The sequence below is a fragment of the Erpetoichthys calabaricus genome, chromosome 2 (assembly GCF_900747795.2).
Source record: "Erpetoichthys calabaricus chromosome 2, fErpCal1.3, whole genome shotgun sequence".
Classification (NCBI taxonomy): domain Eukaryota; kingdom Metazoa; phylum Chordata; class Cladistia; order Polypteriformes; family Polypteridae; genus Erpetoichthys; species Erpetoichthys calabaricus.
In genome coordinates this window covers 325,334,904-325,349,685 of record NC_041395.2, presented here as the reverse complement: position 1 = coordinate 325,349,685, position 14,782 = coordinate 325,334,904, and the positions used below count along the sequence as shown (strand labels likewise).

The 14,782-nt window shown below is 42.1% G+C and overlaps 1 protein-coding gene across 2 annotated transcripts in view; it reads left to right on the top strand.

Moving 5' to 3' along the window:
• Positions 1-14,246, top strand: part of LOC114647322 (pancreatic lipase-related protein 2-like) — a 66,281-nt gene extending 52,035 nt beyond the window's left edge. For both annotated transcript variants that reach the window (XM_051923489.1, XM_028796010.2), the window contains exon 12: positions 14,125-14,246. In XM_051923489.1, the coding sequence (XP_051779449.1) occupies positions 14,125-14,188 (64 nt within the window). In that variant the 3' untranslated portion in view covers positions 14,189-14,246. The remainder of the gene's footprint in view (positions 1-14,124) is intronic.
• The last annotated feature ends 536 nt before the right edge of the window (positions 14,247-14,782 follow it).

Here is a 14,782-nt window from a genome sequence, read left to right as displayed (position 1 = left end):
TTGGGCACATAGGAAAACCCACACCCTGCAGTCTGCGACTTATCTGACGTAAAAATGGTTCAATTGACAAAGCATATAGCATTCCAGATAAAGCACAGCCCTGTCGAATTCCTCTCTTTACTGAGAACGGGGCACTCAACGAACCGTTGACTTTTAAAACACCAAAAATATTAGTATATAACAGCCTTATCATATTTATAAAACTGTCCCCAAAACCAAAACTTTTCAGTGTATTAAACAAATATCGGTGATCTACTCGATCGAAAGCCTTTTCCTGGTCTAGGGACAGAATCCCCAAATCAACCCCACACAGATTACAGGCTGAGATAACATCCCGCAATACAAAAATATTATCATGAATTCACCGGTCTGGCACACAGTATGATTGACACGGGTGAATTATGGAGTCCATTACATTCCTCAGGCGGTTGGCCAAGGCCCTTGAAAAGATCTTGTAGTCTGTACACAATAGGCTCACAGGACGCCAGTTTTTGATTTGACACAAGTCCCCTTTTTTTGGTAGCAGAATGATGACGGCTCTCCTGCAGCTCAGTGGTAATTCACCAACCTTAATACTCTCCAGAAACACTGTAAGCATGTCTGGTCCCAACAGATGCCAAAACTGCTTATAGAATTCTGTTGGAATCCCGTCAATCCCCGGAGTCTTTCCAACATTTAAATTAGACAGCGAGTCGGAGAGTTCCTGCAGATTAATCTCGGTGTCCAGATGTAATTTTAACTTTTCCGAAATTGTTGGCATACCGTCCAAAAACTCAGACATTGCAGCCTCAGCGATGCTTTCCTCCTTGAATAAATTCTTGTAAAATGATACAGCAAAGTCTCTTATCTCCCCTGTAGTACACAGTTCTTGACCGTTGGTGTCACGGAGCATATGGATTGTAAGACTAAAAAAAAACCTTGTGGGTGCGTCCAGGTGATTCAGATTCTGGAAGCGAGACCTCACTAAAGCCCCCTGAGCCTGCAACTCCAGAAGCTGAGACAGTGAATGTTTTTTTGCTGTTAAAATTTCAAAGGTATCCTTATCAAAATTTTTTTGAAGAGTAGCATGTAGTTCGGTGATGTCCTCCTCCAGGCTTTTCATATGGTCCACACTCCTCTTCGTCACTTGCTTGGTGTATTGTTGGCAAAAAGCTTTAATCTGTACTTTCGAGACATCCCACCATTGTTTGAGGGAAGTGAATTTGGATTTAGTGAGGGTCCATTGCTGCCAGAAAAATTCAAAGCACTGAAGGAAGTTCGAATCATCCAACAGGGAAACATTGAATTGCCAGAAAGACTTGAATAAAAGTTTTTTAGAAAAGGTGAGCTTTAATGCTACTAGCGAGTGATCAGAAAAACCGAAAGGACAGATATAAGTAGTGGTGATTGTATTCAGAAGATGCCGTGAACAGTAAAACCTGTCTAACCGTGCCATTGAAATGCGGCCACCCCCCCTTTTACCCAGGTGTATTGTCTATCTGTAGGAAAATTATTCCGCCATACATCCACCAGATCTGACTGCTGTAATAAAGTATGTAATACTCTGACAGAAGCTGGATGAGGCTCAGTACCATTTCGATCCAGTTGAGCATTTTCTGTACAATTAAAATCCCCTCCTAGTAGAAGAATTTTCCCATTAATAAACGATTCCACCACCTTTCTCAATGAATCAAAGAAACAGATCCTCTCTCGACCATTTGTTGGTGCATAGGAATTAATGAACACGAGGTCCTGATCGCCATCTTTAATCTGCACCACCAGCAGGCGCCCAGCCACCACCTCACTAATATTAGTGATCTGTAAATTTACAGTTTTGGAAATCAGCACAGCTACCCCAGCACTGACATGGGATCCGTGACTAAGCACAGCCTGACCCCCCCATTCACGTAGCCAGTCCGACTGATTCCTAGTATCGGTGTGCGTTTCCTGAAGTAGTGCTATGTGAAGGCCTTTTTGCCCTAAATAATCAAAAACAGCAGCCCTTTTTGCGTCTCCCCTACACCCGTTCACATTTAGACTCCCAATATGTAAAGAGTCCATTAATACAAAGCACAAGGGAGTGACCAATAAATTACACAACACAAACGAATAAAAGAAACGTAGAACTACCTCCATCATGATTAAAGCAGTGATTCCCTAACCCTACTGATCAGATTCTTTAATCTCACGGACTGTTTCTGGTCCATGCCAAGCTGTACGGCATTGCGCATCACCCTCTGTGCTGACACCAGGAAGAGCTGAACGTCTGGGAAGTGCTCCTCCACTTTAACTCCTCTCTTGCCCTCAATAAATTCCAAGAAATACCGAATACTTGCGGTGCTGTATCCGCCTCCGAGTGTATACCTTGATGACGACTCGCTTCTCATTGAGGCGTCAGTGTCACTACCCTCATCCTCCCTGTCACCCACATCACAGTCACTGTAACTTTTAAACAAGTGGCTGCGTTCACTGGATGGCTCACTGGACACGAGGCTTTTCTTTGCAGACTTCGTATTCTCCGATTTATTCTTTCGCTTATGACAGGGCACTTTGAAACTCTCATCCCTCTCGCTCACACTTGCACTCCCACTCTCCACGGCACACACCTCGTCCATCGGCCTCTCACTCAGCTGCCTTTCCACGACTTGCGCCGAGCTCTGCTTCGTCAGCAGTGCGTCCTCAGCGGCCTGAACTTGTGCAGCTTCATCGGTTACCTGAGACTCGTTCACAGCAGTGGCGACTGGCGCAGCTCCCTCGGAAAGAGCGTTCAATATCGTCACCTCACTGCTACTGGTCTCGGGCTCTGTGCTTACTTTACACACTGCACTGTCGGCTTCAGCCGGCATTTCATTGGCAACAAGAAGCGCGTTCTTCTCTGGGGCGTCTTTAGACAGAAAACTTACAGGCCGATCACACACAACACCCGCACTCTCCAACCGATCATTACACTCAGACCCATCATCCTCCATATTGTCCACCTCACTTTCATACTCAGACTCGCAGTTTTCATTGTTAACCCCATCAGTGTTCTCCTTAATCGGCAGCACCCCAGGTTCATGTTTGCACTGTGCCGCCTTGTGTCCAGCTCTGCCACAGTTAAAGCATTTCATTGTATCTGAAGTGACAAATACTACATAATCATCGCCCTCTACCTTAAACCTGAGGGCCACGTTTATTTCCTCATTCATGTTATTTAAAATCATATAAACTTGTCTCCAAAAGGAGACCACATGTTTTAATTCCTGCATCTTGCAGCCAAGTGGGATCAATACTATATCAGACATTATCTGCCCATAACGTTTCAATTCCCTTAGTAAAATATCATTTTTTAAGAAAGGTGGAACATTAGAAACAATAACTTTCTTCGCAGGCGTTGATAACGGTAGGACAGGAACTAATGCGCCATTGATAACAACCCCTTCTTCAACGAGTGTATTCACAAGAGACTCATCATTTAAAAAAACAACTACAGCTTTGTTCATTCTGGAGGCAGATAGGACATTTTTATAACCGACAACTTTTCCTACTCCCACCACACATGCTTCGGCAGAAACCTGAGGGTCTACCAGGACCTTTGCGCCATGACGGCGTGAAAGATTTTCAAATGCCTTTGGTAACAAACCAGGAGCCCTGCCTTTGGACACGGCCATGGCGATAACCGCCAAAGCCGCATCTTAACAGTAAAAATTATCAATAAATCAATTCTAAGACAAAACACTAAGAAAAACCAAAAGGAGAAAAATGAAGAGACTTACACAGAGACCTCGACGCCCGTCGGCTTCCTACAACTCGAACACGCCCACCCCAGGCAGCACTAATCGAGCAACACACAGATAGATAGATAGATAGATAGATAGATAGATAGATAGATAGATAGATAGATAGATAGATAGATAGATAGATAGATAGATAGATAGATAGATAGATAGATAGATAGATAGATAGATAGATTGATTGATTGATTGATTGATTGCTCCGTGACATAGACAGGCTCAGCAACACACAAGTCCCAAAAGCACACTTTTCCACACAAGGCCCAACTCACCAATTACTCAGTTCCTTTTCCTTTTTTCTTTCTTTCTCTCATCGCCGCCTCCGCTCCTCCACACAAGCTCTGTCCTCCACCTCCCGACTCTGGCTCTCTGAATGGAGTGATTCAGCCTCCTTATATTGTACCTGGAAGTGGTCCAGGTGCTGTCCCATTAACTTCAAGCGGTACTCCCGAGTGTGGCAGAAGTGCTGCATGGGCACCCAGAAGTACTCCAGGTGTCCCCGGATCTTCTCATGGCAGCACTCTCCAGAGCTTGAGCTGTCCTGGGTTCCACAAATGTCCAGGCACCCCCTGGCGGTATCCACGTGGCCTTGAAACAAACCAGGGTGGCTGCCCTCTCGTGTCCCGGGGGAGATGTTGTTTCTCTCCTGGTTCTTCCCTTCTCCAGGCGTCCCAGTTGGGTAAGAGCCCCAGCTGTCCACCACAATGGACTGAATGTCGGCAGGAGCGCCCTGTCTGTCTTAGAATGTAATTTGACAAACAAGAGGAGTCCATCTAGTCCTGTTTAGCTAAGCTGTCCCAATATCTCAGCCAGATGCTTCTTAAAAGTCGCCGCGGTTTCTGCTTCAACTACATGTCTTGGTAGTTTATTTGAGATCCACACAACTGTTTCCCTCCTGGCTTCAGTCATAAATGTACTTCTACTTTTAGACTTTTTTATTTGTAAAAGTAAGTAAAAAAACACCATCAAGGGGACACAAACAGCAGTTTTTAAGGTTATCATGTAAATGTACTTTACCAGTTGGGCCCCGAATTATTAGACTGGTGTTTGATCTCCACATACGTATCAGGATTAGTAGAACCTCCACATATATACGCATACACAGTTTCAAAATCCTCTCCCATTGACTGTACAATGATTGGTAACAATTTAGTGTTAAATATGTAGGCGATAAACAATTCCATTTCCAGAGGTGGGTAGCAACGACTTACATTTACTCTGTTACATTTACTTGAGTAACTTTTTTAAAAAACTGTACTTCTAAGAGTAGTTTTACTGCACCATACTTTTTACTTTTACTTGAGTACATTTGTGAAGAAGAAACGCTACTCTTACTCCGCTACATTGGGCAACACTCGAATCGTTACTTTTTTTCCATTATATACGCTATATTTTTGCCAGAGAGAAGCCACCAGTGGATCCACTGCATGAGTGTTTCACCAATCAGACGTAGCAACAATAATCACATGACTCCGTTTCACCAATCAGATGTAGCAACAACAATCACATGGCTCTGTATCACCAATCAGACGTAGCAACAATAATCACAAGACTCCGTTTCACCAATCAGACGTAGCAACAATAATCACATGGCTCTGTTTCACCAATCAGACGTAGCAACAATAATCACAAGACTCCGTTTCACCAATCAGATGTAGCCATGCAGTCACATGACTACACTCAAACTGTGGCGGCATAGCGGCACAAACTCCTCACAGACAGCGGACAGGGAACGAAAGAATACATGAGAAATGACAGCCAACTCCTGCTGAGGCTTAATCTTCACGTCACTGAGTGAAGAACAAGCAGTTTTAACCAAACAGGCACAGACACAGACAGTCACGGTAAAGTAAGACTTGTTGTAGGTACACAAGCTGCCTTATTCTAATATTATTTTCTATCAGCTGTGCTATTTGGAGGGCAAGTGAGTATGCAGTATTGTACTGTCAGTGTACAGTCAGGAGATCTCGTCACTGTAAGTAGTCTGCACTGTTCAAACACACACGTTACCTACTGTAGGTATTCGCTTCAAAAGCTTTGTTGTGAAAAACAGATTTGGAACTTTGTGTTATTTGTGCATCTTTATTTTGTAAAGATGTTATTTATTTGTACTCATTTTTTATTTTATTATTTGGAAATAGCAGAATTTGCACATTATTTGATATTTTTGTCTGTCTTGTCATTTATTATGATCAAACAGTTACTCAGTACTTGAGTAGTGTTTTCACCAAATACTTTTTTACTCTTACTTGAGTAATTTTTTGGATGACTACTTTTTACTTCTACTTGAGTAATGTTATTTTGAAGCAACGCTACTCTTACTTGAGTACAACTTTTGGCTACTCTGCCCACCTCTGTCCATTTCCATCAAAATGCTAAGCTTCAGTCACATTAAACTCTCAGCATTGGCAAAGAGCTTGGAATGTCCTCACAGGTGGTGCAGTGGTAGTGTTGCTGCTTTGCAGTAAGGAGACTGTGGAAGATTGTGGGTTTGCTTCCCGGTTCCTCCCTGTGTGGATAGCGCTTTGAGTACTGAGAAAAGCGCTATATAAATGTAATGAATTATTTTTATTATTATTTTGAATTATTATTATTATTAATTCTATGTAGTTACAGTCATTCCAGAGTCAGACTCGGGGTGATGTGTAAAAAAGGAGGTTCTGCTCAAGCTTTATAACACACTGGTGAGGCCTCATCTGGAGGGTATCCTTCAATAAGGGCGTGTAAATAAAGGCGAGCTTCAAAAGGGCGACCTCAATTGGGCGCAGTGAATAAAGGCAAACGCAACAAAATTATTACAGAAAATTTATTAGATAAAGGCAATGATTGAACGTATAAAAAGGCGAAAGCAAGAATATTAAAACATCCAATTAATTAATGCATGAACTTCTAACGAACTATATACAAAAAATCCATTTTTGGTATGACAGCGAGACAAACATTTTCCAATTCTATATTCAGTGCATTTCCAGATGTGTTTCCCATTGATAGTTTTCTCCTTTCTGAATGTGTAGCCTTCGACTACAAGTAGATCTGCACCTTTGTTGCTCTTCACAATTTGAACTAAATTATCTACGAACACCTTTATTCGCCACGCCCAATTGAGGTTGCCCTTTTGAAGTTCGCCTTTTTGTGCACGCCCTTATTGAATAGAGCCCATCTGGAGTACTGGGTGCAGTTTTGGTCTCCAGGCTACAAAAAGGACACAGCAGCACTAGAAAAGGTCCAGAGAAGAGCAACTAGGCTGAGTCCAGGGCTACAGGGGATGAGTTAGGAGGAAAGATTAAAAGAGCTGAGCCTTTAGAGTTTAACAAAAGGAGATTAAGAGGAGACCTGACTGAAGTGTTTAGAATTATGAAGGGAATTTAGTCCAGTGGATCAAGACTGTGACTTTAAAATGAGTTCATCAAGAACACAGGGACACAGTTTGGAAACTCAGTAAATTTCACACAAACATTAAGAAGTTTATCTTCACACAGAGAACCACAGACACCTGGAATAAGAGACCAAGTAGTGTGGTGGACAGTTGGACTTTAGGGACTTTCAAAACTCGACTTGATGTTACTTTGGAAGAATTAAGTGGACAGGAATGGCGAGCTTTGTTGGGCTGAATGGCCTGTTCTCGTCTCAATTGTTCTAATGTTCTAATGATCTGCTCTTATGCACGAATACGTCTCAGGATAGTATTCTGCTGCCATCTAGTGCATGAAATAACATTATGCTGCAAAAACTCTTGAATATTTCTATGTGTTTTGCCACTTTAAGATAACTCATTCATCGAAATTCATGAATGGGTCGGAGCCTTCGCCCAAATCACTAAGACAGGAAAACTAGAAGCTGTAAAGCCAGTTTTAGAACAAACTGAAAGTGAACCGTTAGATATATTAAGTGAAAGTGGTCATCAGACATTGGCATGGATGGTGAATCAGGTACAAACAGGAAAAAATTGAATTGCCATGATATGCCTGGTGAATTTGGTGGCCTGAAAGTTCACTGCGGTGCCAGTAGCTTTATGGCAAAAGGGCAACATGATTGCGATCAGACAGAAGGACGAGAAAGACGTGAGCCTCCGAAGCACAGTTCACAATGCAGCAACTGTCGTTTGTGTCGGAGGAAATGTGAAAGTCACTAAGCCTTATGCTGTGGTAGTGTACAATAACACAAGGAGTGCACTGATCGTGTGGGTCAGCCACTGACATTGTAACTTGTCGTACTCAAGCAACAGGAAAAATGTTAATAGAAAGTGTGCGTTGGTGACTGTCTCAAAATGAAGGACGTGTACTAAATCTACATCAGTGCAGCGGTGGACACTAGACATGCCTTTCCTACTGTATTTATGTTGACATTTTGGTATTTACGCCTTTCTATTACATGTAATAACATTTTTATTATTGAAACAAATTCTACTTTTGACTCATCACTAAGGCCCCATGTCAGTTGATTACCTACTGTTACATTACTTTTTGGAGCATGCGCTGATAGAGGGTTGCCGCACTGCACCCACCACATGACAAACCACCTCAATTGGGCGTTCACAGTTTTCATTTTTTAATTCCATTGTTTTATACATTTCCCCGTTGTCTTCACCCCTGCCAAAATGGCTGCTACACCAAAGGAGCACAAGGTTTTCTCTCCATGAAGTAGACTCAAAATGAATGCAAAGTCCAGACATTTGACTATTAAGAAACTGCAGACGTTTTGCTTTAAATGGTTGCATTTTTGTGCCCTGTGATGGACTGGCACCCTGTCCACAGTTTGTCCCTGCCATGCACCCTACGCTAGCTGGGAGAGGTTCCAGCAGACCCCCCACAACTCTGTTCAGGACTAAGTGAGTTAGAAAATGACTGACTGGTTATACTTTTTTCGCTGTATGCCTCAGTGATTGCTTGATAGAGTCCTCTATCTGAGAGACTCCAGGTAATCATTAACCACAATTCCAGCTTCTCTCTTCTTACCAAAGTGACATGCACGTCATCATGGGGTCTGATTTTTGAAATGCCTTTTGAAGGTGCAGAGCTTTAGCTTTTTAAGGCATATTAACTCACCTCCGTAAGTTGCATCAATTGCTTCATAGGACAATTTATTTGTCAATAAACAATTCTGTGATCAGCTCAGTTCTATTTTTTCAAAGTAATGTGGCTGGCAGCTCGTTCTCAAATGAGATAACTAGAATCCTCTGCTCTCCAAAGAGCCCTCCTGTGTTTCACTGGAGCAAATCCATCACCATTTTATGCAAATCAGCTGCCTTGCTGGCCTTGACTTGTCTTTATGTGCATCAAACAAATCTTCATTTATTATTCATCCCAATATTATGGATTTGCAGAACCTCAGCTCTATGACGTCCGATCAGTTTTAGGATGGGATTTAAATGGAGGGGGTTAGTGTGGAACATCTCCGACTCTGTATTTCCCTCTGATGTTTGGTTTTCTATCCACATGGTCCACATGGTCTGCCCGTATTTTCCACCCTAAATCTGATATCCTAAATCTGCACTGACATCACGGCACTGTGGCTCAGCAAATACATGCAAAGATCCTTTACTTTTATACAAAGCTGTAAGACAGTCTGTTTTTAGTGAAGATATGGATTATTTGTCAGCCTTTTGACTGACTTAGCTGGAAATTATGATCATATGACATTTTAATATTCACATAAACACGGAAAGTGACATTTTTAGGAAACGTTTTCCTAACCTACCAAACTCAGAAGGGTGCTGTTAGATTGTTAAAGGTCTGGATCATTGTCATAATCACATATTAGATCTAGTTATCACTTAAGGATTTCAGATTCAAAGTTTAACACTAGAATCCCTGAAGTTTACGATGTTTTTTGTTGTCCCTGACCTCCTTAAATTTTCATACAGCAAGAAGCTTGTAGCTCCTTATCACTACACTATTAGCCCGCTTTTGTACGAGGAAAGAATTACACAGTTGATGGATTGATTGGCCCGTCTTGTCAAAATTGTTCCACTGATGCAGACCACAATGCCTTGTCACTTTGTAACTCAGTAGGGCTATACGGTCATTTTACTGAATCAGCCTACAACTCGGGCTTTTTAAACACACATCCATTAGAAAATGGAGACTTTAAAATATGGAGAATACTACAAAGTTAATGCATGCTTTTATTTATGTGTTATTCACAGGATCTTCTAGATGTTCTTTGTGCCACTTTCAGTTACAGCATATACTTATAGATAAGGCAGGACTTGATTTTACCGTATAAATTCTGGTAATTTATAATGTCTGTCGTACGTATAAGTCGAATGTGGAAAACTAACGCTATTGGTCCAAGAGATTATGATATGCTAACACCCACCTGAGAGAGTAACGGGGCACACGGCCTTTGGTGGATGGTCTCCAGGAAAGGGAGAAAAAGAGTCAGTGCACTGTGACATCCCGGTATGATTTGGAATTGCCCTTACTCAAGCCCTTTAGCTGAATCCCATGTGCACGTGTGTGGCAACATATATATATATATATATATATATATATATATATATATATATATATATATATATATATAGTCATACACACATGTTTAGGAGGCAACTAAAGGGCTTGAGTACATGCAATTCCATGCGGGACCAGGGGGTGGCGAAGTGCACTAATTCTCTCTCTCGATCTCTTGCAGACCATTCTAGGGAAATCCCGCCCGGCTCTGGGGCAGCCAACGACATCTCTTCCGGTTCCGTTCCCAATGACATCACTTCCCCAAATGGCCTTTAAAGCCGCCATCTTGTTGATACTAAGACAGTTCTGTTTTGGACTCAGTTGTGTGAACATGTCTATGATTTTGAATCAGTTTTGCAGCCGGGAAAAATTATACGGGTGGCTGCCCCAAACCTTCGCAATGTCTGATGGTCATTTTTGCTACTATACTGTATATACAGTATATATATCTATACTAATAAAAGGCAACGCCCTAACTCACTGACTCACTCATCACTAACTCTCCAACTTCCCGTGTAGGTAGAAGGCTGAAATTTGGCATTCTCATTCCTTACAGCTTACTTACAAAGTTAAGCAGGTTTCATTTAGAAATTTTACATGTAACGGTCATAACGGTCGACAATGTCCGCCATCTTAAACTTTCTTATTTATGGCCCCATCTTCATGAAATTTGGTAGGCGGCTTCCCTGCGCTAACCGAAACCAATGTACGTACAGTGCATCCGGAAAGTATTCCCAGCGCATCACCTTTTCCACATTTTGTTATGTTACAGCCTTATTCCAAAATGGATTAAATTCATTTTTTTCCTCAGAATTCTACACACAACACCCCATAATGACAACGTGAAAAAAGTTTACTTGAGGTTTTTGCAAATTTATTAAAAATAAAAAAATCTGAGAAATCCCATGTACATAAGTATTCACAGCCTTTGCTCAATACTTTGTTGATGCACCTTTGGCAGCAATTACAGCCTCAAGTCTTGTTGAATATGATGCCACAAGCTTGGCACACCTATCCTTGGCCAGTTTGGCCCATTCCTCTCTGCAGCACCTCTCAAGCTCCATCAGGTTGGATGGGAAGCGTCGGTGCACAGCCATTTTAGGATTTCTCCAGAGATGTTCAATTGGATTCAAGTCTGGGCTCTGACTGGGCCACTCAAGGACATTCACAGAGTTGTCCTGAAGCCACTCCTTTGATATCTTGGCTGTGTGCTTAGGGTCGTTGTCCTGCTGAAAGATAAACTGTCACCCCAGTCTGAGGTCAAGAGCGCTCTGGAGCAGGTTTTCATCCAGGATATCTCTGTACATTGCTGCAGTCATCTTTCCCTTTATCCTGACTAGTCTCCCAGTTCCTGCCGCTGAAAAACATCCCCACAGCATGATGCTGCCACCACAATGCTTCACTGTAGGGATGGTATTGTCCTGGTGATGAGCGGTGCCTGGTTTCCTCCAAATGTTATGCCTGGCATTCACACCAAAGAGTTCAATCTTTGTCTCATCAGACCAGAGAAGTTTCTTTCTCATGGTCTGAGAGTCCTTCAGGTGCCTTTTGGCAAATTCCAGGCGGGCTGCCATGTGCCTTTTACTAAGGAGTAGCTTCCGTCTGGCCACTCTACCATACAGGCCTGATTGGTGGATTGCTGCAGAGATAGTTGTCCTTCTGGAAGGTTCTCCTCTCTCCACAGAGGACCTCTGGAGCTCTGACAGAGTGACCATCGGGTTCTTGGTCACCTCCCTGACTAAGGCCCTTCTCCCCCGATCGCTCAGTTTAGATGGCCGGCCAGCTCTAGGAAGAGTCCTGGTGGTTTCGAACTTCTTCCACTTACAGATGATGGAGGCCACTGTGCTCATTGGGACCTTCAAAGCAACAGAAACCTTTCTGTAACCTTCCCCAGATTTGTGCCTCGAGACAATCCTGTCTCGGAGGTCTACAGACAATTCCTTTGACTTCATGCTTGGTTTGTGCTCTGAGATGAACTGTCAACTGTGGGACCTTATATAGACAGGTGTGTGCCTTTCCAAATCATGTCCAGTCAACTGAATTTACCACAAGGTGGACTGCAATGAAGCTGCAGAAACATCTCAAGGATGATCAGGGGAAACAGGATGCACCTGAGCTCAATTTTGAGCTTCATGGCAAAGGCTGTGAATACTTATGTACATGTGCTTTCTCAGTTTTTTTATTTTTAATAAATTTGCAAAAACCTCAAGTAAACTTTCTTCACGTTGTCATTATGGGATGTTGTGTGTAGAATTCTGAGGAAAAAAATGAATTTAATCCATTTTGGAATAAGGCTGTAACATAAGAAAATGTGGAAAAAGTGATGCGCTGTGAATACTTTCCGGATGCACTGTACTTATTTCGGTGGTATGACAACACTGTTGGCCGCCATATTGAACTTTCCAATGGTCTTTGTTACTTATGGGCCCATCTTCAAGAAATTTGGTACGCGGGTTCCCAACGCTAATTGAATCCTACTTACGTACATATATACGTCCATAGCCTGCAGCTCGATCACCGTGTGAGGCGACGTTGGGTCCCCCATCCCCACGCCTCCCACGTAGTTGGCTGTCTGCCTATATAAGGCCGTCCGTTGCTTCGGTCTCTTCATTCCCTTCCTTGCTTCGCCATGGTATTCACGTCTCCCTGCTGATAACTGCAGCCTTTTAATTTAATCCACAGCTTCTCCTCTGTTTTATTGTTCGTTTATTACGACTATAGTTATTGTGTAGGTACTTTAGACTTAGTTTACATTGTTCAGGTACCCATTTCCTTTATCGTTCCAACCGTACCCCCATTAACATGTCTATCACAGTGATCACCATCAATCAAAGAACTGTCACTTACCGAGTGGTTTCCATGCCCGGAGATGGCGACTGCCTTTTCCATTCTCTGTGTTACATATTGCACGACCATATCAGGCTCACTCTTGATATCCAGAAGAACATTGTGTCTTATGTATTGAATGACTGGGACAGGTTCAAGATGTGGACTGATGACAGTACAGGAGATAATTATACTACACAGGAGCACTAGAAGAGTGAAATGCTTAAGCCCTTCACCTATGGTTCTGCATGTGAGTTGATGACTGTCGCTGAATTGTTTGGTTGTCGCTTTCAAGTGTACCGAAATGGCCAAATATTTTACACCTTTGGACAACCGCCAATGCCTCTTAAACATCTTAGCTTCACAGGTGACGATTTGAGTAGTGGACACTTTTGATGTTTATGAATGTTTAAACTCTCAAAAGCTGGATGCGAAGTTATCGATGAAACCCATTTCAATTCAAATGCCTCCAATTTCCAGTAAGGCTCTGCTTCGCAATGACAATTAATAAGTCTCAGGGACAGACCCTACAAAACGTTGGCATTGATTTGAGGCAAGATTGCTTTTCACATGGCCAACTATAAGTTGCATGCTCAAGAGTAAGCTCAGTGCACAGCTTGGTCATATTACAACCGGAGGGCTGAACTGACAACGTGGTATACAAAGTGATCCTTAACAAATAATTATTGGAATATTTTCCCTCAATTTAAAAATGTTTACTTTTCTTCTTCATAACAATTTTAAGGAAGTACTTCACTGCTGCGAAGCGCGGGCATTTTGCTAGTATATATATATATATAAAACAAAAATTAGCTCTATAATGAAACTTCAGAGAACATAATATTCTGCCAATTTAGTACCCACCATAACTTGAGCCAACACTTAAAAATCACATAATTGGGTGTCATGAGGCCCCAGAGTCCCTGCCCCTCACCTCTTACCACAGGCCCATGTTTAATTTATGTCATTTCTAAATTTGTTCAGTACTGTATTAAGATTTGCAGATATGCCCACCAGAGGGCACTGTTGGCACACACATCAAGAGTTTCCACAGCATATCAAGCCTTGTTTCTTTTTTTTTTTTTTCCTTCCAGATTTACCTTCTGTGGAAGTGGAGCAGTACGGGAGGACGTCCTGCAGACCCTGACCCCCTGCTAAATGACAAAGTTAGGTTACTGTTGTCCAAGTGTCCATAATAAAATCATCCTGACAAGCACATCATTTTTCACTGGCCTCTCTCTATATGTTGTGTTTATAGATAGATAGATAGATAGATAGATAGATAGATAGATAGATAGATAGATAGATAGATAGATAGATAGATAGATAGATAGATAGATAGATACTTTATTAATCCCAAGGGGAAATTCACAACACCAAATAACACCAGTATTAGGTTGTTGTGCCATGTTAGCCATTATGAATGTAGTGAGAAGTCAAGCAAAGTGACACCTTTTATTGGCTAACTAAAAAGAAGACAATATGCATCTTGCCTTGATTACATCTTGCCTGAAGAAGGGGCCTGAGTTGCCTCAAAAGCTTGCATATTGTATCTTTTTTTGTTAGCCAATTAAAGGGGTCACTTTGCTTGACTTCTCAACAGAAAATAACAGCAAATCCAGTTGTTGCTGAGAGGCGTCTTTTCTACAACTGTCTTTTCTCCACATTTGCTGACATTAGACAACTGAATATCCACAAACACCCTGCTCAGTGGCCCTTCATACACACACACACACACCTCACATTAACTGC